The 25146-nt window shown below is 33.9% G+C and overlaps 1 protein-coding gene across 1 annotated transcript in view; it reads left to right on the top strand.

Moving 5' to 3' along the window:
- Window positions 1–68: 68 nt before the first annotated feature.
- LOC113065882 (probable phospholipid-transporting ATPase IIA) overlaps window positions 69–25146 on the top strand; it is a 51412-nt gene continuing 26334 nt past the window's right edge. Inside the window, exons 1-17 of the mRNA XM_026237437.1 lie at window positions 69–345; window positions 1778–1922; window positions 3259–3372; window positions 3468–3576; window positions 5529–5587; window positions 7390–7441; window positions 9365–9459; window positions 10004–10084; window positions 10171–10246; window positions 11798–11874; window positions 11957–12117; window positions 13006–13148; window positions 17233–17345; window positions 18526–18735; window positions 21912–22073; window positions 23843–23935; window positions 24025–24108. Of these exons, the coding sequence (XP_026093222.1) occupies window positions 278–345; window positions 1778–1922; window positions 3259–3372; window positions 3468–3576; window positions 5529–5587; window positions 7390–7441; window positions 9365–9459; window positions 10004–10084; window positions 10171–10246; window positions 11798–11874; window positions 11957–12117; window positions 13006–13148; window positions 17233–17345; window positions 18526–18735; window positions 21912–22073; window positions 23843–23935; window positions 24025–24108 (1842 nt within the window). The 5' untranslated portion in view covers window positions 69–277. The remainder of the gene's footprint in view (window positions 346–1777; window positions 1923–3258; window positions 3373–3467; window positions 3577–5528; window positions 5588–7389; window positions 7442–9364; window positions 9460–10003; window positions 10085–10170; window positions 10247–11797; window positions 11875–11956; window positions 12118–13005; window positions 13149–17232; window positions 17346–18525; window positions 18736–21911; window positions 22074–23842; window positions 23936–24024; window positions 24109–25146) is intronic.

Here is a 25146-nt window from a genome sequence, read left to right as displayed (position 1 = left end):
GAAAACAGGATATGCCTACTACTAACCACACAACAGTGTGGTGAACCAAAAAAAAAAAAAAAAAAAAAACGTATTACCACAGCAATATATCCAGCGTCTGAATAATTCGAATGAATAAAATAAATGATAAGCAAAGATAATAATGCCTGTGAATGGCTGAGAGACACAGGCCAAAGCTGATGAGGTTGTGTCCCATCATGTTGAACGCGCGCAGCCCTAACATGCACAGAAGCCTCCGCCCAGCGCGCGAGCGAATGCTGCTCCACTGCGGACAACAATGACGGACAACATTCCGATGCAGCCCGTCCGACACAAAAACCGACATGACAACAAAAGAAGAGATGGGTAAGAGCACGAAACGACGTCACATGACAACAAAAACGCTTCGGCTGGAAAACGGAGGCTTGTTTATGGGTGATAGCATTGTGGCTAACAGCAATGCAACCCTTAACCAGCAAAATGCTGTCGATAACGACATTATTTCGCGACTTAACACTGGTTAACTCATTATTTTTGCTACAATTTTTTAATATAGCATTGAATATTCGTTATGAAGATGTCGTCTGAGCGATATTAGAGTGTTGTATATGGGAGTGGCAAGTGAACATCCGGGACACAGGTGAATTGTTAAGGATGTATCTCAATATTTAAAGAAAAAAATATATGTCTCCCTATGTATTATGCTCTTTTTGGCTAAATATTATCGGTGTGATGATTTTAAGGCCTTTTGAGAGGATGGCCGACCCTTGGCACCTGACCAGTCTTTGATTGCCATATAATGTCCAGCTATTTGTAAGCACTTGTTTCCGTGAAAACGCCACTATTGCTACAATTATTGATGCTGTAACTCTGTGGCTTTCACGAAGCAAAAAAAGTACCGTAGTGCTTACATGTTTTCTAGACGTGTATCATGGTGGTACCATAGTATTCCTTTAAATCCCTAAGAATACCATGTAAATGCATTGCATATATGCATTTCTAGGTACTAATTATAGTCAGTGTTTTACATACACTAATCATTCTCTCTAAAATAATTAAATTGCATTACTTATTACTAATTACGTTCTAAATCCAATAGAGGATGTACACAAGATAGACATGAAACTGCTCTATTAATTCTTTAAAATAAATTGCATAAATTATTCTTGAATTGACCTTGGTATTTAAATGGAGATGTTTGCATTAAAACATACATTTTAACATTAGATGTTAAATTTTGATGTTATATCAGTTATGTTTGATATAGAATGGTTCTATAATGCAATTAAACGAGAAGCAACTGTAATTAAATTACAAAAAAAGAAAGAAAAAGTAATACCTTTAACACAGTGATTATTGTGTATAATTAAAAATGAAATAAACACAAAAAATCTGTGTTTAATGCAAAACTGTATAGTTTTTTTTTTTTGGTTTGTTTCTAAATGTATTTTCAAGACAGCTATAGCTTGTGTACAAAAAAATAAAATAAAATGCTAGGTTTAAATTCACAAATTGAGTTTATGTCTATAAGCTGTTGTCATTCAGTAATGCGTCACATATACGGAAGTAATATATATATATATATATATATATATATAGTTCTTAATAAGAGTTTGTTTGATGAAGGTGTTAGTAAGTGGTAGATGGTGAAAGCTAATATTTACTGACACGGTTTTGTTGCTTGCTTGAAAGTATTTCTGTGGCTGCAGTGAAGCATCCAGTCTTCCATTTCTGTATCATTTGAAGTGCTTTGTGAATCAAGCCACGTGTAATGTTCATGATGATGTTGTGTATTTAGGTGTTGCCCGTGGTCCAGATGCTGCGGTGGGGGAGATTTCCGTCCTCGGACCGTGTGGTTGGGTCATCCGGAAAAGAGAGAGCAGAGATACCCAAGAAATGTCATAAACAATCAGAAATACAATTTCTTCACCTTCCTGCCAGGGGTGAGTGACTACGAACGTTGGTGTTAACCACCAGAGTAATTCAAGGACGTGTTGAGCAACGGTCTAGGTTGCTTAACATGTTTTTTAATTGCTCTGGTGGTCAACCATGAGCAGTTTGAAACATTTAGGTAAGGTGTGTTGCTTTTGTGAGCAGAGTTTGGATTTTCGACGTGCATCAAAGTCTGTAATTTTGACATTTTGACCAATAAGCAACCACTTAGTCACACATTGCAACCTCCCAGTACACACAAGCAACTTTTTGAGTTTTGCACAAGCACCACTTGCTTTTCACTGCAGAAAATGTAAAAGTCTGGTTTCTTCACGCCGTGCCGAGCACCAGTTTTGAAAACAACATTGACCAGATTGCTGTATGGATAATTTTGTATAATTTTGCATTGTAAATGCCTTCCGGTTATTTTGCATGTTTTGAAGGACAAATGATAAAGTTAAATTCGTAATGTTTTGTAAATGAGTACCAGGAACTCTGTCATATATCAGAAAGCAAACAGAGGTAGTTTAATGTAAGCACTTGAAGCTCTGTTTAATATGGTCAAAACACATGTAATTCTAGCTGAATGGTGTGTGTTTCATAGTTGATGGAAATATGTTGAAATGAATTTGAAAATGTTTCAAGAAATCCTTTAGTCGTAGGCCATAGTAGTACCATGCTTTTTTAGGACATGTACTATGGCAATAGCATGATTTCTTTGAAGCATGATATATAAATATGATATACAGTGTTGTTCAAAATTAAGTTTGGGGTCAGTAAGATCATTTTTTTAAATAGAAATAAACACTTTTATGCAGGAAACATGCCAGTAAAGACATTTATAATATAATTTATAATTTTTTATTTATTTAATATAAATAGTTTTTATTTGAACTTTGTATTCATCAAAGAATCCTGAAAGAAAAAGTGTTTATTTAATATTAAGCACCACAGCTGTTTTAAGCATCAATAATAATAAGAAGAAATGTTGAGTATATTTCTGAAGGATCATGTGACACTGAAGCCTGGAGGGATGAGGCTGAAAATACAGCTTTGATCACAGAAATAAATTACATTTTAAACTATATTAAAACAGAAACCAGTTGTCTTGAATTGTAATAATATTTCAGAATATTTCTATTTTGAATGTATTTTTGATTAAATAAATGCAGCCGTGGTGAGCATAAAAATCTTCTTTCAAAAACACACCAACACCACACTTTTGAACTGTATGAATATTCAGTACCATGGTACAATTATTTTTACCAAGTTTTGTTCAAACCACGAGATATAAAACAATATCATATCATGTTTCATGTCCTCATCATCATGTGTTTGTGTTTATAGGTGTTGTTTAACCAGTTCAAATACTTCTTCAACCTGTACTTTCTGCTTCTGGCCTGCTCACAGTTTGTGAATGAGCTCAGATTAGGGGCTCTGTACACATACTGGGTTCCTCTGGTGAGTCAGTTTCGTTGAAATAAATAGTCCTAATATTAATGTTCACGATCAAATTTGAATACATTTTTTAACATTTACTTGATTTTTTTCTTAAGGGTTTCGTTTTGATTATTACAATCGTAAGGGAAGCTGTCGAGGAGATCCGATGTTTCCTACGAGACAAAGAGGTCAATTCACAGATCTACAGTAAACTCTCCACAAGAGGTGAGCCATTGTTTCCACATATAAAGCGTCTGTGTGTGGATTTATTGGATGAAGCTGATTCCTTACGCCTAGATTTGTTAGTTAAATGCGTGTTGTAAATGTTGCGAAGTGAACAATCAGCTGGAGAGAGTTATTTGCTAGTTTTGTATATTTTTAATGTACCCGTTTTATTGTTTGCCATGGATTTAAATGTTGATTCCCCATGCAATGAATTGTTGTGTAAATGCCTTTTAATTAGCAATCAGTTTTTGTTTTTGTCTGTTGTAGGCCTAAATAGTTTTTAAGGTGATTCAGTGCACATGCATTTGTAATGTAGGGACTAAATGTGCATTGCAAATATTTGCGATGAGCAGTCAAATACCAGATTGCATTTTTTTTTTTACAATAATTTTTGTTGTTTTAGTTGCAGTATATATATATATATCCGTATATATTAATCCAGTCTTTGGTGATAATATAGCAAATTGCGAAGTTTACAAGAACGCCAAATTAAGGGAAGGTTTTTAAGGTATTTGCAAACTTTTTCATGTAATTGCTATGTAAAAACACGGTAACAATGCTACGCTGCCTTCTTTTACTAAATGAGGCGTGCAAAAGTATGCAGATGCATTAGCCATAAAGCAAACTGCTGTTTGTCTTTAATTTGATGTAGGGATGTAAATTGTATCATATACTGGGGGATGAAAAGCGCCTGACAATAAAAGAGGAAGAGAACCTCCTGTTGTTTCCATCAGCTGCCTTCCTTTGATCTGGCAGGCTCTCTTCTCTCATAAACCCAGTGTGTGTGCTTGGCAGGAACAGCCTCCATATAAGGCTCTTAGAGCAGAGCTGTGGCATGTCCTGGCTACCTGGCTTCTGATTGCCCTGCCCAGACCAACAGCGATGAAAAACATCAAAGTTCATCATATTTTAACTGGCCCTCGACTCGTGTTTTTAATAGACTCACACCATTAAAGGTGGGTGTGGGATTTATGGTCGCAGGTCACACCTTCCGGAGCAGAACACGGCTTTTCCTGGCTTCTGGAAGTTAGAAAATTAAGGGGATGATATGATACCAAGTGACCAACCTGTAGGGGAACAGTTTAAACCAGTGGAGTTTCTTTAAAAAATTAGGTGGTAGGTATAAAATAAATGAATAATTAATCAAAACCCAATATAGCCAACACTGATTTAAATGTTTATTCGTATAAAACAAATCTGCGACAATGTAGTACTGACCTAAGTGCAATAAAAGTGTCCTTTTATTCCAAAAAGAATGCACATATACATATGTGCTAATGTCTTACATATGCATTGGTAAAGGTCACCACAGGGGTTAAAGGTCCCTGACCTTTTCCAAACAATTTTAGCTGTGCATTTTTTCAATGCAATGAGAGATTGTTCTCACAGCACTCTTGTAAAGCCACATAGTCTAAAAGCAAATGCAAATCTTATATGCATTCGGAGTTTTTGAGAAATGTGAATGGGGACTTTAAGAAGGCTTAAATATGTGGATCTTCACTGGAGGTTTGCCAATGAACATGCAGATTTATATATATATATATATATATATATATATATATATATATATATATATATATATATATATATATATATATATATATATATATATATATATATATATCATTGATTTCTGTTATGCAAGTTTGTGTTTGTTGGGGGATTATAAACCCTTTCTTATGCACACTGTATGAGGATTGAATATCAGGGAATTTATTTTTAAATAACGAGCTCTGCTCTGAAATATGCAATTGTCTAGAAATTGCTGAAAATTGTGGGACCTTGAAATCAATTGAATTTTTGTGGATTTTAGGCATTGCTTTTTTCAGGTTGCTTGTGATTGTTCTTAAATGTTTAAAATGATTGTTGTATGCATCAGCTTAACTACAGTTTTCACACTTTTATTTATATATTTATTTATAGTCTGATTTTCTCTTCGTCTCCCTCCGCAGGAACTGTGAAGGTGAAGAGTAGTGGCATCCAGGTTGGAGATCTTATCATTGTTGAAAAGGTTGGTTTGCTAATCAGCTTGCTCATTGTTAGGTATTGAGATCTTCAGACAAATGGCATCTCATACCTCTCAATGCTTTAGCTGTTTACCTTCTCCTGAGATTAAGGCTTTCGGACCCCTGTGAGGGGCAGGAATACATAACAAGCTTTATATGTATATGTAGAATGAAAATAGTGCTTGAATGTGCATTTTCAAAACAAAAACCTATGGCTTTTGCAACACTAGAGCTAAATTTGAATATAGATCTAAAATTGAACATTTGGATTGTATTTATTTATTTTTTATTAAAGTAACCAGTGGACCATTCAGATCTATGAGCATTTCATGCTGGAAAGAGCTGTCAATCATTTTGAATGACTGAAGCATGTGACCCGAGGCCAGTGGTTGGTTATTAGTAATCCTGCCTAATTCCACTCTGGTATTTAGTGTTGCCTTTTGTTCAACTTTTTGCCATGCAGTCTGAAGCCTATTGTAAGTGAATTGCGCTGTCGGTTTCCCTCTGTGAAGTCTGAGAACATGAAATTTGAGACGCGGCTGCAGTCTCCAATTACCCACCAGGCTAATTTTCTTAAAAATGTTGATTTTACACAGAAAGACGGCTCTCACAGGCTGCACTCAATCTGGTTTTGTTAAAAAGCACATTTAAAAACCTTATTAGTCAGCCTCATGTGTGAATCTAATGAAAGCATGTCCATATCACATTCTTTTCACCCCAAACTTTATATGTATATATATAACAGTATTTGCATGTTTTGCATTAAGAAATAAAGAAAATGCATTATAGCATTTCTGATGTTTTCCTCACCAAAGTCTCTTTGCATCTAGAATTTGTTATTCACATTTTTCTAATTATGTTTACTGTAGCTTTAATGACAGTATTTTGTTTACTATATTACATTAATATTATATATTATTTTATTGTAATTTGTATTTGCATGTTTTACAAAAAGAAAGGCATTATGGCATTATTTTCCACACCAAATTCCCATTAACATCTCACAGCACTTGGAATTTACTTAAAAATAAATTTAAATTATTATTATTGTAATTCATATTTTTCTAATTATGTTACTTTTACTAAAATGTAATGGTGTTTTAAAAATGTGCATGAATTAAACTATTATAGGTTTCAAATGATGTTAATGAAAATGATCGGTGGGACTTTATGCGTAATTGCCATGAACATCATGCAAAAATTCTATATAATAAAATATTATATATTTTTTTTTGGGGGGGGTGGAATGTCAGGTTTAGAAATTTTTGAATTGTTCGACTTGATAAATCAGTTATGTCAGCATCTATCTGCCACTTTCTGTCAAGCATTATATTTCACCTTCAATGTAATATGTTTGATCTTCTTACCCCTAATCTGTGGAAAATCCAATTTGGTTTAATATTTAGAGCTTGCATGTGGGTTATGGGTTGCATATAGTTAAAGCCTAATTGATTAAAAGCGTAGCCCACATTTGAGAGACCGAAGTCACTTCCAATGTTTTGAAACGTCTGCATGGTGAATTCATCTTCTAATAACCACAAACAGAGCTGGGAGTGAAGCGGGGGTCAGGCCGGGTGGATCGGGCGGTCAGAGCTGCCACGGGGCACCACCCAGTGATTTGCTGCGGGTCGTACTCTTGAAACCAGCCGAATACTGATCACTGAGTAGATTAAAGCCAAACTGAACATATACAACTGAACCAAAGTGACTGCTCCTGACCAAACGCTTGAGTTTGTGTCTTTACTCTTTATCTTTTACCTTTTTGTCTCTCTTTCTTCTCCTCCAATCCCTATCTCTCCCTTTACAGAATCAGCGTGTTCCCGCTGACATGATCTTCCTAAGGACCTCTGAAAGAAATGGTAAACATCTGTCGGTCATTCATCCAAATTTCCCAAACTATGGCCCAGGGGAAATGACATGGCCGCGAGGGCAGCTGCCTGTAGATGGAGGCATTAGTTTAATGAGTTATGCTGAAATTGCCCAGAAAGATGGCATGCATTGTGATTTTTGACATTCTCTATAAAACACTGACTGCTTTAGATTAGGGTGACCAGACGTGCCAGTTTCCAGTGTCCTGTTCATGCTTGTTTGATTGCATACAATGTGTGAATTTAATTTCACCTTTATTTGTAGTTTTAGAAGAAAATAACTCATTTAACAACACAATTAAAACCAACCACAAACAGATTTATGGACTGAACATATATTTATATTTATATAATTTGTAAATATGTATTTTGGACAGAATATAAATTGATATTTTTATTATGTGTGTAAATTATTTGACCATATTTATTTTTATATTGATTAATTACCAGATTATAACATTTAATTTCAAATGCATTTTTCGTTTTAGAATAAAAACATAAATAAAATTAAGAAACTGTAAACAATACAATTAAAAACAATCACAAACAAACTTTATAGACAAAAAATATATTTATATTTTTATTATATGTTTGTTATCTGGTTATATTTATTTTTATATTGTAAAATATAAAAATTGTAAATATATATGTATATGTATATATATATATATATATATGTTTATAGGGTAAATCTTTTATTTTATAATTTATTTGTAGTTTTTTTAGAATAAAAAAAATTACAAAAATTAAACAAGACAATTAAAAACAATCACAGACAGACATATTTATTTTTATATTTATATTATTTGTATATATTTGTTTTTACATTGCTTTGTATTTATATAGTATTTATTTATAGCATAGTATTTATTTATCCCATTAGATTCATGCAGTAATTATTTAGATGATTAACATTATAACCAATTTAATTTGACATTATTGTCGAGAGACATTATTTCATAAGCGTGCTGAAAGCTAAATATAGAGTATGCTTTGTACTTTATCTTTACTGCATTTACCATGAACACAAAATTAAATTTGTCTCTTTAAAAAAAAGTATGTCACACTACCTCTCTGTAGATCCTGTGTTGAGACTGAAAATGCCATCTTGGATGACAATCTTTTTGTCTTTCAAATTTCAAGGTAGCCAGGAGGTAAATCAAGACATGCAAAGTAGCTGAAATTTTAGAGATGAGACACTGCAAACAAATTTAAAGTGCCATCAGGAAGGAAAAAAGACAATGTTTCATCAGAATAAGCAAATTGAGGAAAGCATTAAGGTGTGGTTTTGTTCCTTAGGTAGGTTACTAGGCGGTTGCTTACGAGACCAAATAGTTCATAAAACAACTTTTTAGTCTCCTTTGTTTTGTTTTTTTTGTAGGACTTGTCAAATTAGCAGTGACTAGTTGCTTTAAATATTTTTTTTTATTTTTGGTCACTGGTTGTGTTGGAATTCCACCTGGTTCAGATTTCTTTTTGCAGGGGTATGGAAGTTGCCAGTAGTAGTGGATGTGTTAGTTTTACGGGAAGGGAAGCATTGTTATCTTCCCACAGATGGACACCATTAGGCAGTTATTAAGAGTCCAGGGTTGAATGGCAGAGCGACATATCTTTAAATGAGTGAGGGAGGGCTGGGTGGGTGACATGCTCTAATGGCAGCACTAGCTTGAGGCTAACTGGAGTTGTTTGCATGACTAGCAGTTCAGTTTGGCTGGCGATCACATCAGTTTAGACGCTGCATGCTGTGGATAAAGGTATTACATCAGTCAGTCAGTAAAAGAGAGTCACACTGCCCTCTGGAGTTCAGCAGAAAGACATTGCAATAAAATGTTCAGTTTTAAAACAATGTTTTGGGATATCAAACTGACTTTTCGATGTGTGTTTAGACATTTGTTGCTGATTTTTGTCATAAAGGCTCCTGTTTTCTGAGGACTGATCAGTTGGATGGAGAAACCGACTGGAAACTACGCCTCCCTGTGTCCTGTACGCAGAGACTCCCTACTGCTGCTGTGAGTTTCATCCATCATTAGTTTATTATGCCATTAAAATTCATAAAAGAGCATTGGACTTTAGCATAAATCATAACTCAGTTGGATCTGATCTTCAGCCAGTTCACAACAGACAGAGACATGCATTCAAACAAATGTCACGCTAACATAGCAGTGGTATTTTTTTACCTTGTCAAAGGTCAACTTTATTGCCATTTTTTGCAAATTGCATGGATAAATTTGATCATTTGTCAAACAGAAATTATTTAGTGACTTCGTAGACCATCACAAGGACTGAAAAATACAACAGTGTGTATGGACAATAAATACAAACGGAGTACACAGAAAAAATAATTAACTGATATACCGTTGGTACTCAACCAGAATGCCTATAACCGGCATAATCAGTCACATATAAACTCGAAATCACCATATACTATAAAAGCCCTATTTTTCATCCTTATAGTTTGTTTGTTATAGTTAATCACAGAAGTTAAATTCAGTTTGAATGCTATTTCATATTGTCATGAACAGCTTCTTCTAGCCATTTAATGTGTTCCCTCAGGATCTACTGCAGATCAGGTCATTTGTTTACGCCGAGGAACCGAACATTGACATCCATAACTTCATCGGTACCTTCACTAGAGTGAGTACACATCTCATCGCTCGATCATAGTGGCGTCAGAACTAGCAAAGCCCACACTGAACAGCCTTGTGTTTTGCATTTGACAGGAAGATGGAGACCCTCCAGTCAGTGAAAGTCTGAGCATTGAGAACACTCTCTGGGCGAGCACTGTCATTGCTTCTGGTAAACAACAGAAAATCATCTCATATATATAAAATCATATCAATAGATAGCGTATTTTCCGGACTATGAGTCGCACTTTTTTTCATGGTTTGGCCGTTCCTGCGACTTATAGTCAGGTGCGACTTATTTATCAAAATTAGTTTTGCGTGAACCGAGAGAAATGAACCAAGAGAAATAAACCAATTGAAAACATTACCGTCTCCAGCCGTGAGAGGGTGCTCTATGCTGCTCAGTGCTCCTATAGTCTACACTGAAGACATAGAGCGCCCTCTCACGGCTGTAGATGGTAATGTTTTCTCCTGGTTCTTGGTTCTACATAAATGCAACTTATAGTCCGAAAAATATGGTACATATATATATATATACAGGATAGTACACAGTTTTTCAGTCTGGCTTTCATGAGAGCACCTGGAGATTTGGTTTGGTGCTCACACTGCGTATAGTGTGACCCCATTAAATATAACTATAAAAAATAAAATAATTAATAATGGTAATAAAAGTGTTAGTGCACTTTATATAAAAAATAAATAAATATAAAGTGTGATTATATTATTATATTTTTAAATAAAGTGTGAGTGTTAAAATGTTATTTAATAGTACATGCAAAAATCTATATATTTTTAAAAATTTGTATTACTTTTTCAACATTTTCAGAACCAAAACAAGTTTTTATTTTGGCGTGTTGCCGGCAAATAAGTATATACACTGTTGACATTTCGTTCAGTCACTGACGCGTTTCACTTGGCAGCGCTAAAACTGATTTTAGCTCTGCCAAGTGAAGCGCATCAGTTACTGAAATGTCAACAGTTTGGCCTTTCACTTTGAAACAGGCTGTCATAGCAGGGATTTATGCTTTCAGTTCGAATGGAAATCTTATACAGTATTACCGTTAGTCGATCTAAAATGGTGATTGTGCATTAACAGCTGTCAACCATGTCAGTACACACATGAGTGGTCTAAACTTATTTATACAGTGCATTTTTTATTTTGGTTGCACGTGCACCTTTGCACCACATGCATGCACTCTTATACACACACACACACACATACACATACACACACAAATAAGTACCTTATTTTACTGGATATGCACTTTTTTAATATTTCAAGTGAATGCAATGTCTGATAATACTACAATAAATTATATTACTTCAATTTCAATAGGCAATAATATAATTTTTACATTTAAAATGTAAAGCATATAATCAGGAACACAATTCTGTATTTCCAGCAAAGCAGAAGAACCAGAACCCCAATTTCAGAGATTATGCACAAAAATATTTACAATTCTACTTTTTCTGTCACTGACACTAATTACATAAGTACATCATGATTACTGGTGGGTTTTCACTGAAAAACAATAAAAATGTATCCAATATTGCTGCAATTTTTGAGAGCCATTTTAGGCTGCAAAGAAAAAAAAACATGGTAGGACTCAAAGTGGTTTGATGCTTATCAGGCATTTTATTAAGTGGACAGCACCATTCTTTCTTTTAAGCGGAGAAAAGCTTGTTAGATAATCCTCAAACATGTTTTGTTCTCTAATCCAAGGCACCGTGGTTGGGGTGGTGATTTACACCGGTAAAGAGCTGCGCAGTGTAATGAACACCTCCAACCCAAGACATAAGGTAAAATTAGCTGTATTTTAGATCAAGTCCAAAACTGATGACTCTGTCTCACACTCATGCTGGATGTGATGTGCTATTGCAGATCGGCCTGTTTGACCTGGAAGTGAACTGTCTGACTAAGATCCTGTTTGGTGCTCTGGTGGTGGTGTCTCTGGTCATGGTGGCTCTGCAGCACTTCGCTGGACGCTGGTATCTTCAGATCTTCCGCTTCCTTCTGCTCTTCTCCAACATCGTCCCCATCAGGTAGGAGTTTATTCTCCTCTATATGTCTGTAAAATCTATAGGTTGATAGTTACTGATGGAAACAACTATAAGTTCAGACATTTCGATTTTATTTTAATTATAGTTTGATATCTCTCATACTGAATGTCCAGTAATGCTTGATAGATAAATCGACTGACATTTGGCATTTTGAGATTATTAAACGGTATCAACAGTAAACACTATTTCCTTAATTTTCCTTAATGATCGCCCCCTGGTGGCTGGCTGCAGTACAGCTCATAAACCCCGCCCTCTCCATGTAATCGAATGGGACTTGAGTCAAAATGTAAAAAATTATTACACTTCCAATACAATTTTTCGAAAGATGGTTTTGTTAATTTAAGGTAGTTGTTATCATTTTGATATGTTCAGTTGTTAGTTTTTGTGAAATAAATTTTAGCTAGTAATTTGATGCTATATAAAAGGGGCGTGTCTTTATGGTTGATTGGGTCTGCGAGAGTTTGGGCGGGAGTTTAATATAACGGCTCCACCTCACGACACTACTGCGCAAATTCTGGCTTTGCAGAGATTAGTTTTATTACTCTTGAAATAAAAATAGAACTAAGCCAACAATAGATTTTAAAATAATTGAAATGGCTTTAATTCTGGTCTGTGGAATGCATCACTTCCTGATAGCAAAATGTAGCCGAGGATTTTTTTTAAATTTTTATAATTGAGTACTCAGATTAAATCAAGGAATCATGAGAGTCATAATTTACAGCATTAGTTGGAAGAGGTTTTTTCTTAAGAAAAAAAAAAGTATTATCGGTATAGGCAGATGTCATTCTGTTTATTTGGCTATTGATATTGGTGGAGAAATTTAGAATCGTGCATCACAAATGTCTAGCGCTCATTATGGTTTATTTGCAGTTTGCGTGTGAATTTGGACATGGGCAAAATGGTGTTCAGTTGGATGATCAAGAAAGACTCTAAAATCCCCGGGACGGTGGTTCGAGCCAGTACCATACCAGAGCAACTGGGTCGGATCTCTTATCTGCTCACAGACAAAACTGGTATGATTTAAGTGAATTTTAAATGGTAATAATTGGTAATAAAATCTTATTTACCCTGAAACTTTTGAACTGTTGTGCATTTCAGAGTAAAGAAGAATATACTATGGGAAATGTTTAGTGGGATTGTGGAAATTGGCCCAAATGGCTATTGGGCGTATGCATTTGCCGGTTAGCAATGCCCTAGCAACCATAGACACCTTAGCAACCACATTGCAACAGATACAGCACCACTCACATTTTCTTCCCAAAAAAGAAGGTTAATTTATATAAGTGGAAGTCAATTGTAAAAATGAAAATTTTTATGTGACTCAGGAGAAAAGGTAAAAGGAAGTCATGGCTTTGACATAAAGGTGTGCGATATCACTATTTTTGATTGTGGAAGATAAAAATATCTCCACAATCTGCTTTTGTAGAAATATCGTTGTATCATGCTAAAGTGCACATTCTATCAGTCACAGTTCTGGCGCCTCGGTCTCAATGTACTGTATAACACATACATTCACATCTAATGTTAACTCAGCGGTAGAGTTACATTCACGGGACACTGCAGTTACTTGCATAAAAGTGCAGGATATGTCTGTATATTAGACGCATGAAGGTCTTAAAGCGACCTTGAGCTAGTTTGCATATCTCCGCCATCTTGGATTTTCGGTCTTGCGAGTGTGTGCATAGATACTTTTGGTTGTGCTAAACGCCAGAGAACCGGAGAAATGCAAATATTACCTTCAATATGTTTACAGGATTTATAATATCACTTCAAATGCAAATAAGATATACACTGCTATTATTACTATACTATAAATGTTAACAGCCAGTGGATTTGAAACTTGCGTATGTTTGGGTCTGGCGAATGAATTAAATACACTAATACACTACTGTTCACGAAATGAAAGTTGAACTCGTGTGTATACACAGCTACAAAATGTATTTTTATCTTACCAATTATATAAATGTACAAATTAATTATTTCTCGAAAATGTTTGTATTACATTGATTTTTTTTAAATGAAATATTTACCTTGTGAGACATGGGCTGCGATTTATCTTCTTAAGTATCCATTTCTCAATTGTGCACATACATCAGTTTGTTTCATCATTATTTTCACAACATATTTTTTTTTTTACACAGTTAACTAATACATTGCTAATTTTAATATCTGTTATATCTGATAATTGATGCAAAAGAATAAGAATATACACGCGCTGCTCATAGACAGACAATGATTTATTAAATTAAAAATTAAAATTAAGATCTGCAGATCTTTCACAAAACAGAAAAACATTGATTAAAAACACACATGAATGCAAACAGCGATCTTTTAATTAATGCAAACCTACCATAATTACATTACGTTTAATTGTACAGTTACAGTTATGTTATCAAATAAAGTTAATAAAACATGCTTTATCAGAAATCTCTGTGCATCTCGTATGACAGTCAGAAACCTTGATCTTACATAACAGTCAGAACTAAATCAGCTCTCCGAAAATGTAAAGTATTGCATATTTGAGTGGTTTGTGTTTGAAAGAAGAAATCCCTGTGGACCTGAACTGACGCTGCATAATCAACAGAAGAATAAAGGAATCTCTGCATTAGGGCTGCACGATGTGTCATTTAGGCATCGATATCGCGATGTACGAATCCACGATAGTCACATCTCAGGATGTGCGATGTAGGCTCTCTCCCTTTCTCTCTCTCTCTCTCTCTCTCTCTCGTGCACGCTCTCTCTCGTGCTCTCTCTATCTCTCTTATGCTCTCTCTCTCTCTCTCTTGCTCTCTCTCTCTCTCTCTCTCTCGCACTCTCTCTCTCTCTCTCTCTCTCGTGCACGCTCTCTCTCGTGCTCTCTCTATCTCTCTTATGCTCTCTCTCTCTCTCGCACTCTCTCTCTCTCTCTCTTGTGCTCTCTCTCTCTCTCTCTCTCTCTCTCTTGCTCTCTCTCTCTCTCTCGCACTCTCTCTCTCTCTCTCTCTCTCTCTCTTGCGCTCTCTCTCTCTATCTCCCTCGCGCATATTAATCAATTGACATGATGGTGTCGATGTTTAAATCATTTAAAATGAGAATGTACGTGTGCTAACCCCATTTTTGTTCGTAAGAATTTTTTTTATTAGATTTCATTTTGCAATATATATTGCAGAAAAATTAAATATCGCAATGTAATTTTTTCCCAATATCGTTCAACCCTACTCCGCATTGTATCTTGATGAATTTCCACACAGAGGTACGCAAAAATGTAGGGAGGATATTTCCCCATGTCTTTGATATACCACTATCCGCTGTTAAATTTGAAAATCATATTATATACATCTAGCCAAGTTTCGTATGTAAATTTCCTTACAGTAAATGCGAGCGTCGCAAGACCGGAAGTAAGTCTGCACACACTCGTGTCGCTGAAGCTCACCGGCGCCATCTTGTGCACAGAGTCCATAGAACGCTACTAAACATGCTTCCGCTTGTCATTAAAGGGATAGTTCTCCTAAAATCATTGATTACACACTCTCATATTGTCCCAAACCGACATTCACTTTTTTCTTGTGCTGAACACAAAAGAAGATTTTGAAGAATGTGGGTAACCAAACAGTTGCTGGTCCCCATTGACCTTATAGTAAATCCTGAATTGTGATTTCCCTGAAAAACATTGTGATATGATATTTTTGCCTTATCGCCCACCCCTACTTTGACAGTGAAATTTACGTTCCTTAATGCGAAGGGATTTTCTAAAAGCATAAATGAGAGCGTTACGCTGGTGTGTTTGAGAGATGATAGCATTGAAGTGTTTTATATAGTTTCTCCCAGTAGCTCACAGGTAGCTGAGGCTCTTACCATGGGGCTTAAACTTGTGTGCCGAGAGCGCAGACATGCCACTTATCACTGCCTTAAATCAGACACGAGCTGAAGGTTCTCATCCTCACACACTTACTGCACAGAGTCAGTCAGCCCTACTCTTCAAATTTATGCATTTGACCGCCTGTAAAAGTACAGCCTGTTTCCCACACGGACGCTGATGTGAATAAAGGGGGTCAGAGGTCATCGTAATGTAAGGGGTAGACCAGCGACGCCTGACTGAAATACTACGAGAGGCTCGGTTTAAGAGCAGCCGGTGCAAGAGGTGTCAGGAAACGAACCTGCGAGTCTTTGTCATTAACAAGCCATTAGTGTTAATGTTGTTTAGTTTGAGGTTTTTGGCTACAGGAAGTGTGTGTCGATCAGGGGAGGATGTTAGAGGCTTATGTTTCCTTTCTAAGATGTGTTCTCTTTTATTGGCTGTTTTCGAAATCGAATACTAGTGTACTTCCCACTGTAGAGTGTATATTGCACACTGCCTACTATTTAATAAATAATATATGAGATATTAAAGATTTTACAGTTGTGATGTATTGGTAAAAGATTTGGACTGGTAACGGAAAGATGGTAGGTTTGAACCACACAAGGCTGAATCCATAAACTATAACCATTGGGAAACGTTGTCATCCTGGTATCACTGAGAAACAAATTACAGGTTTATTGATATTTAAAATTAAGGTTTATTTTTATATTTTCAGTTTTTATTAAAAAAGTTTTAAGGTTTTAGTCATTTTGTTGTTTGTTTTTGTAACAAAAAAAATGAGAAAAGTAAAAAAAAAAAAACAAGATCTTAGTTTAAGTTTAAGGTCTTTTATAGTTTACTTTAATACAGTTAATGTTTACTTTTGTTTCTAAGATATTTACAATTTTGAATTAGCTTTTATGTGTATATTTTATTTTAGGTAGAAAAAAAATATTTTTGAGCTTTGTAATTTTTATTAATTTTAATAAATAAATAAACTAATGTGTGTATATATATATATATATATATTATTTAGATGCCATGGCGACATTTCTAATTTTCATTAAAATTAGAAATTAAAAAAAAAAATTTCATCTATTTTTTATTATTTCAGCTTTATTTCGAATAACAAAACCTATTTTGAATAATTTTATTTATTACAACACTGATTACTACTAAAGCATCTGCTCAAATTACCACCTATACTTGTAATTATAGAAGCAGGTCTGTTTATTTAGGCAGGATGGGTCGCCCTCCTCTAATGTTATTGGTTTTCGCAGGGACCCTCACTCAGAATGAGATGGTGTTCAGACGACTTCATCTGGGAACGGTGGCGTACGGCATGGACTCGATGGATGAAGTGCAGAGTCACGTGTTCAGCGCTTACACTCAGGTATTCCCAGGATTCCCTGCTTGGCAAACGGAGCACAGTTGTGTCCCAGATGATGTACACCCACTTTTTGGGCAATGTCTCAAAGTGAATGTAATTTGTGCAAAGGTACAATGATGCAACATGCACCAACCTACTACCCAAACTTATCTACAGAAGAGAAGCTTTAATGGCTTCAAATTGTGGTCAAAATTGTACACATTTATTTGAAAAATAACTATTGTGTATGGCATTAACAACACCAAGGTCGTAGGTTCGATTCCCAGGGAATGCATGAACTGATTAAATGTGTTGCTTTAATGCAGTGTAAGAGTTTTGGATAAGAGCATCTGCCATAAGCATAAATTAAAGTATGTATCATAACAATGGCGTAGATTTAACTGTGATTTATGATTTTGCTCATACCACCCACCTTTAATATGTGGATTGGGATGTGGTCCATTACTATATAACCTTCCTGTTTAGAAAAGCCTTCACAAAGCACAAATAGTTGAGTTTTTGTCTAGCAAAAGGAGTGAAGTCCTTGTAAAATGAGTCCTTTCACCTCTGACTGATATGTTTTGTCCGTTTGACATCGGAGGTCACCGAGGCAGGAAGCTGGGTTACAAGTACTCCGGCCTCTCAATAGCTTATATACGAAACTTACAAACTCTGTGATTATCCCTCGGAAATGTGCGCTCTATAAATAGTAGCTCACTGCTAAAGGTAATTGTTGATATATGTAACACATCTGGGAGCATTTATGAGTCCTTTTTCAGGATATTAGCAAGACTTGCTTTATTAGAGACATCAGAGATTCCTCATTTTGAAAAATGTTGCATTGCATTTATATTCGTTGTGGTTGCTTAAAAATTTACTCGAGAGTAGATGAATTGAGAGAAATCACTCTATATACTCAGATTTTATTCAGTAACTAAACGTATTAATAAAAGTAGTGGGAGGTTTTTTTATGCTTCTGAAAGAAGTGTTTTCTGCTTACAAAGACTGCATTTATATGAACAAAAATACAGTAAAAATCAATTATATTCTGAAATATTATTACAATTTCAAATAACTGTTTACTATGTGAATATATTGTAAAATGTAATTTATTCCTGTGATCAAAGCTGTGTTTTTGCATCATTGCTCCAGTCTTCAGTGTCACATGATGCTTCAGAAATCATGTTAAATATGATCTCCACAGGCTCCTCATGACCTGCAGGCCTCTCGTGCACCGCCTGCCACCAAAGTGAGGAAGACCATCAGCAGTCGAGTTCACGAGGCGGTGAAGGCCATCGCACTGGTGCACAATGTGACCCCGGCATACGAATCCAACGGTGTGACGGATCAGGCAGAAGCTGAACAGCACTATGAAGACGCCTGCAGGGTTTACCAGGCCTCCAGTCCAGACGAGGTAACTGGCCATTCAGTCTAATATAGTGTGTGTTGTGTGTGTTTATATATATATATATATATATATATATATATATATATATATATATATATATATATATATATATATATATATATATATATATATATATATATATATAAAATGCTAGTGTCGGAGCAAATACATATTTTAAACAAATATATTTAAATTTAAATTGTAAATTGTATCAAAAAACCTTCTATTCTTCAAAGAATTCCGAAAAAAAATACTGTGTTTTTTTTTTAATAGAATATTTTGTACTGCTATTAATGTCTTTACTGTCTTTTGGTCATTTTAATGCAATTCAAATATTTAAAAATGGATACAATTTTTTTTGAAAAAGCATTCATAAAACATGAGTTTTTAAAAACCACATGTAAGCATTTGAATTATTGAAAAAGGTAAAACACGAGCAGAACACATTTCTTTACAAAAAAAAGGGGTCTGTGTTGGGTAAATAGTTGAAAAAGCATTCTTATTTATGTGACATGTTTTTGATGATTTACAAGCACGTCAGTTTGTAAAATCATTCTTATGTAAATTACTGTATTAGTACATAAAAAATACATAGGTAAATCCTGAGCATTTAAATAACAAATACATTAACACAAATCATTTCAATACTTAATACTTATTTAAATAGTATAAACTCATGAATATTTGGATAATTAAAAAAGTGAACATTTATAAAACATGAGAAGACAAATTTATTTTAAGAAGATACATTTTTTTTTTGTCAGTGACCATTTAAATGTTTTTTTCTCCCTGTGATTTACACAGATGTCAAAAGAAATATATTTTAATCTATTTTAAAAATACATAAACAGCATTTATAAAACATGATAATTTACATAAATACATGAACATAGGAATAATTGAAACACTTAATTAATAAAACACAAGCATTTCAGTAACATACATTATTGAACATTTGAATAATGAGTAAAATAAATGTCATGTGTTAAGCATGAATAGAGCAATTTTTTTAAAGAAAAAAATGATTCGAAATAAAACGTTCTAATGTACTTGACAATTTACGCAATGTTTTTCCAATGATTTACACAGACGTGTATTTGCAAAAACATTAAGTAAATTTCTGAATTAAATGGATTTGAACAGCCTTTTTTTATTTTTTAAACTAATCATGTCATCAACTCTGACTTAGGTCTATATCCTCCATTTGGTTCTCTGATTTAAAGAATAATTGTGCTGTGTGACTCACTTTAAATGAATAATTTGTGAGTCGCTGCTCATTTGATCACCCCCTGCCCAGGTATTAGAGTTTTCCCGAATGTTGAGTCGAGTGTTTGGCATGTTCTCTTCTGCAGCCGATCACTTCTGCAGATGTGCCGTCTCATATTCTATCATTTCTGGGCACCAAAACCAGATCAGTCGGGCCAGGAGCGAGTGACGCATGCAGTGATCAGTTGACCCATGCTGTGGTTACGTAGGCACCAAACGCATCATTACTGGTTTGGTTTTAACCACTGCATGCCACCACACTGACTGTATGTGCGTTCACCGAGACGCTGACTAAATGCATAGACATCTTCTGTAGCTGAAGCCTGACATTTGTTGGAAAGACATGACACACTGATCTGGCACTGGTTTAGAGACAATTGTTGCTTCTCTAGCCATGCTTTTTAATATGATATTAAAGGAAATCTGTTATATATATATATATATATATATATATATATATATATATATAAACGCCAGGTTTTTTATTAAAGTAATATTTCTATTGATGTTTCAAAACTCAACCTCAACCTCAAAATTAACCTATAACTAAACTGATTTAAAAAAAAAGTTAGCTTGAATGCAGTCTAAGTCGCTTTGGATAAAAGCTACGCAAAATGCATGAATTTATTTGATTTATTTGATTTAAAAAGATAAAGTTATCTGAAGACATTGTCATATATAGACAATTATATATCGTACATTTATTTTAATTCAGAAATTGGAAACATTTGTAATATTGAAAAAAATGTACAAATAATTTTGTACTTATATTATTTAATTATTCAATAATTTTATAATAAATAAATATAAAAAAATAAAGTAATATTTTTCAATTATAAATAAATATTTCTCAGAAGGTAAAATAAAAAACAGAAGTGTGTATGTGTGTGTGTGTGTGTGTGTGTGTGTGTTATCATTTTGGGGAAATATTAAGACTTATTTTTCTACTTAAGATAATCATTTTAATTTAGAAATCGAAAACATTCATAATATAAGAATAAAATAGAAATATTTTGTACTGTCATTTCATTATTTAATTATTGAAAAATACATGACTTAATAAATGCATAAAGAATATTTGTAATATTTTTTTTAAATATGAAAGAAACAAGAGACATATATTTCATATATATAATATAATTCTATTCTATAATTTTGGATTATAAAATATACCTAAATTTTTATTCACAAATTATATACAAAATTATGTACAAAAAATGTACAAAAAAATTATGTACAAAAAATATTTGTACAGCTTTATTATTTAATTCAATATTTAATAAAATGTTTCAGAATTAATAAATATATTTAATGATTAAAAATATTTTTTAATTAATAGATTTGTGCACACGCACAAAAAAATAGATTGGAAAAGATTTTCTTGAAATGCTTTAAAGTAGCATCACTTTTTCTGTATATAGCTTTGATAAGCCTTATTTGTTGGTTTGTTTTTTGGGCAGCAGTCTGCCCATCTGGATACTGTGAGATATATTATTAGCAGCTAGTCAGGGAGGGCATGAGAAATCAGTTTTTTGATCTCTCTCTGTAACCCTTGGTCTGGAAGTTATTGGGCAATAACTTCTGCCTCCCAGAAATACCCCCCTTCAGCATCACACTAATGGATGGCATCTGGATTGCCTTTATCTCCACGTTCCCAGAAGAAAACACACTTATAATTGGTGGCCCATTGCATAGTTGCATTTTCAGCTCAACACATTATTTAAAAATATTGGTTCTATGTTTGGTTTTGAGTTTGTTTTTTTAAGTAAACTGCATGTGACAAGTTTAAGTAGTTTGCTTCGAGTGATGACAAGACGTCCGAAAGATAGAGACTGCAGCTTGCTTCCTGTTTGTCTCTGAAACTCAAATGCAGAATGGTTTTATATGTATTGTGATCTGTCTCTGTTATGCACTAGGTGTCTCTGGTTCAGTGGACGGAGAGTGTGGGTCTGACGCTGGTCGGGAGAGACCAGTCTTCAATGCAGCTGAGGACACCGAGTGGACAAATACTGAACTTCACCATCCTGCAGATTTTCCCCTTTACCTACGAGAGCAAGCGCATGGGCATCATAGTGCGGGTAAGCATTGCATCCAGGGGATTTGGATCATCTCGACACAGAAACACAAGTGTCCTTTCAAAAATGACCTGTCTGACTTCTAGAAGGATGACATACAAAAAAGTGTGCATTAAATTAGAAGAAGAGGAAATAGAAGAATTTTGGGTCACACTTTATTTTAAGGTCCAATTCTCACTATTAACTAACCATTAACTATGACTTTTGCCTCAATTAACTCCTTATTCGCTACTTATTAATAGTTTATAAGGTAGTTGTTAAGTTTAGGGTATTGGGTAGGATTATGGATGTCATGTCATTAGCACTAATAAACAGCCAATATGTTAATAATAGACATGTTAATAAGCAACTAGTTATTAGTGTGAATTGGACCCCATACTAAAGTGTTACTGAATTTTCACCTTAATTGCTTGTAAATTACACAAAAACTTACAACGAAATGGCAAGTAACAAGCTAAATCTGAAATTTTGTAGAAAGTAAGACTGAAGTAGGTTTTTCTTGTAAAACATAATCCTATATACTTTTTTTTATTTACCTTAAAAAAATCAGTTTTACAGTATGGTTGAGCTTTTTTCTCATTTTGGTATAATGACTTGAAGGTTGACCTCATATTACTTGAGAAACTATGCATTTGTACTTTAAAAAAAAAAAGATTTTCAGACAAAAGGACGAATATAGATTAATCATGGTGTATAAATGTAAAGGTCACACTTTTACAGTAAATTTGTTAACATTTGAATATGCATCCGGTGATGCATGATTATGAACTAACAATGAAAAATACTTTTATAGCATTTATTCATCTCGGTTCATATTCATTTCCGCTAAAGCATTTTAAACAAGTCAAGTTAATTCAAATTTGTTCATGTATTATGATCAAATTATGACAAAAATAGTTAGCAATGAACAATTTATATTTTTAAGGTATCTTACATAAATCAATTATTAGTTATTCATTATTCATTGTTATCTCATGATGCACGATGCATTATCCAATGATAACAAATTAAACCTTGTTAAAAAAAAAGAAGAAATTGTCTCCATATATACACACACATATATATATATATATATATATATATATATATATATATATATATATATATATATATATATATACATACATATATATGCACACACGCACACACATATATATTTGTGCATATGTGTGTGTGTGTATATATATATATATATATATATATATATATATATATATATATATATATATATATATATATATTTATATATGTATATGTATATGTAAATCAATAAACTGGGTATAAAGTATAAAATCCACCCTGTCTTGCCAACCATCCCTCCAAACAACCTAATATTTTGAGTTTTGCACTGGAAATGTGAGAATGTGAACATCTCGTTTGGCCTTTTAACCAATGCAATAATTGAAGATCAGCCCAAAAATGATATGACTAGACTGCCTGTTATCTGAGAAAGTTGTGACCCTGCCCTGGGCTCGATGACTAACTTCCCGTACGAGCTCTCAGCTATTGTTGTCGGCCTGGACCGAAGCCTGTATCTGTGTTTGAGGAAACCAGCAACTGAACCTGGTTTCCTCTGCAGAATCCTTTTAAAACACCTTCAAGGAGGATCAAGGAGAGCCTAAATTAATCTCCCATAATGCTTGGAAAAAACCAGCACGGACTGTCCCGCTTACTTGTGAACTCGATACACTGAGTATCATTGACCGTGTCAGTGTCTGTACATCAATAATAAACTCTTTAATAAGCAAACATGTTCTGCTGGTGTCTGTTAGGATGAATCCACAGGAGAGATCACGTTTTATCTGAAGGGTGCTGATGTGGTGATGGCTGCTATTGTTCAGTACAACGACTGGCTCGAGGAAGAGGTACCCTCACGGTTTTAAACATCAGCAGATATGAAATGATTTCAAACTGACGTCACGCTTAAGCTTATGTTTTCTGCTTGCTTTATCAGTGTGGGAATATGGCCAGGGAAGGTTTGAGGGTGCTGGTGGTGGCCAAAAAGTCCCTAACGGAAGAACAATACCAAGATTTTGAGGTGAGTTTCCAATTGCAAAAGTTTGCTGTGGAACAAAATACTGTGGTGAATAATTGCTGATAGATTTGTGTATTAATATTTAAGGTCTTGGTGCAGAAAAAACATGGAAAGAAAATGATGTGGTAAATGCATCATGCTATGGTTATTGTGGATAGTTATATAATTGTATGCTATCATTCAAATGTTTGGAGTCGGTAAGACTTTTTAATGTTTTTGAAAGAAGTCTCTTATGCTCAACATGGCTGCATGAATAATAATAATAAAAAGAAATATTATTGGAATTTATAATGTGTGTTTTCTATTTAAAATATATTTTATTATGCAATTTATTTCTGTGATGTAAAGTTGGATTTTTTGCCTCATTCCTCCAGTCTTCAGTGTCACATGATCTTCAGAAATCATTCTGATATGATTTGCTGCTCAGAGACATTGCATGTTATTATCATTGTTGAAAACAATTGTGCTGCTTCATATTTTTGTGGAAACCATCAAATATATATATTTTTTCAAGATTATTTGATGAGAGTTGAAAGAATTTATTTGAAATTGAAATCTTTTGTAACATTATAAAAAATGTGTGTGTGTGTGTGTGTGTGTATAGTATTTGTAATATATATATTACAAATACAATAAAAATATTTATGCAAAATAAAATATATATTATAAAATATAATATTTATAAAAATAGTATAATATAAAATAATGTATAATATACAAAATGTATATATAAATATACTATATAAAATGAAAATCATACAATTCTTACAAAAATAAAAATATATTATTTGTATTATTATTTAAAAAATATTCCACTTCAGCTATTTGACTTCCAATTGACAAATAACTCAAGCTCACATCAGCAGAATAATTCACCTTTGTAAAACCATCAGTCAATTAAAAATGTAATACATTTTTTTACATTTAAGGTTGACTTTCTTTGATAAGAAGAGACAGGGTGCATGGTTCATTGCAGTCATTTTGATCACTTTGTATAATTAAAAACAATAAATCAGCAGCCTTCATTTTTATCGAGTCGAA

Source organism: Carassius auratus, chromosome 48, assembly GCF_003368295.1.
Source record: "Carassius auratus strain Wakin chromosome 48, ASM336829v1, whole genome shotgun sequence".
Lineage (NCBI taxonomy): Eukaryota > Metazoa > Chordata > Actinopteri > Cypriniformes > Cyprinidae > Carassius > Carassius auratus.
Note: the sequence above shows the minus strand (reverse complement) of the source record. Positions and strands in the feature narration are given on the sequence as shown.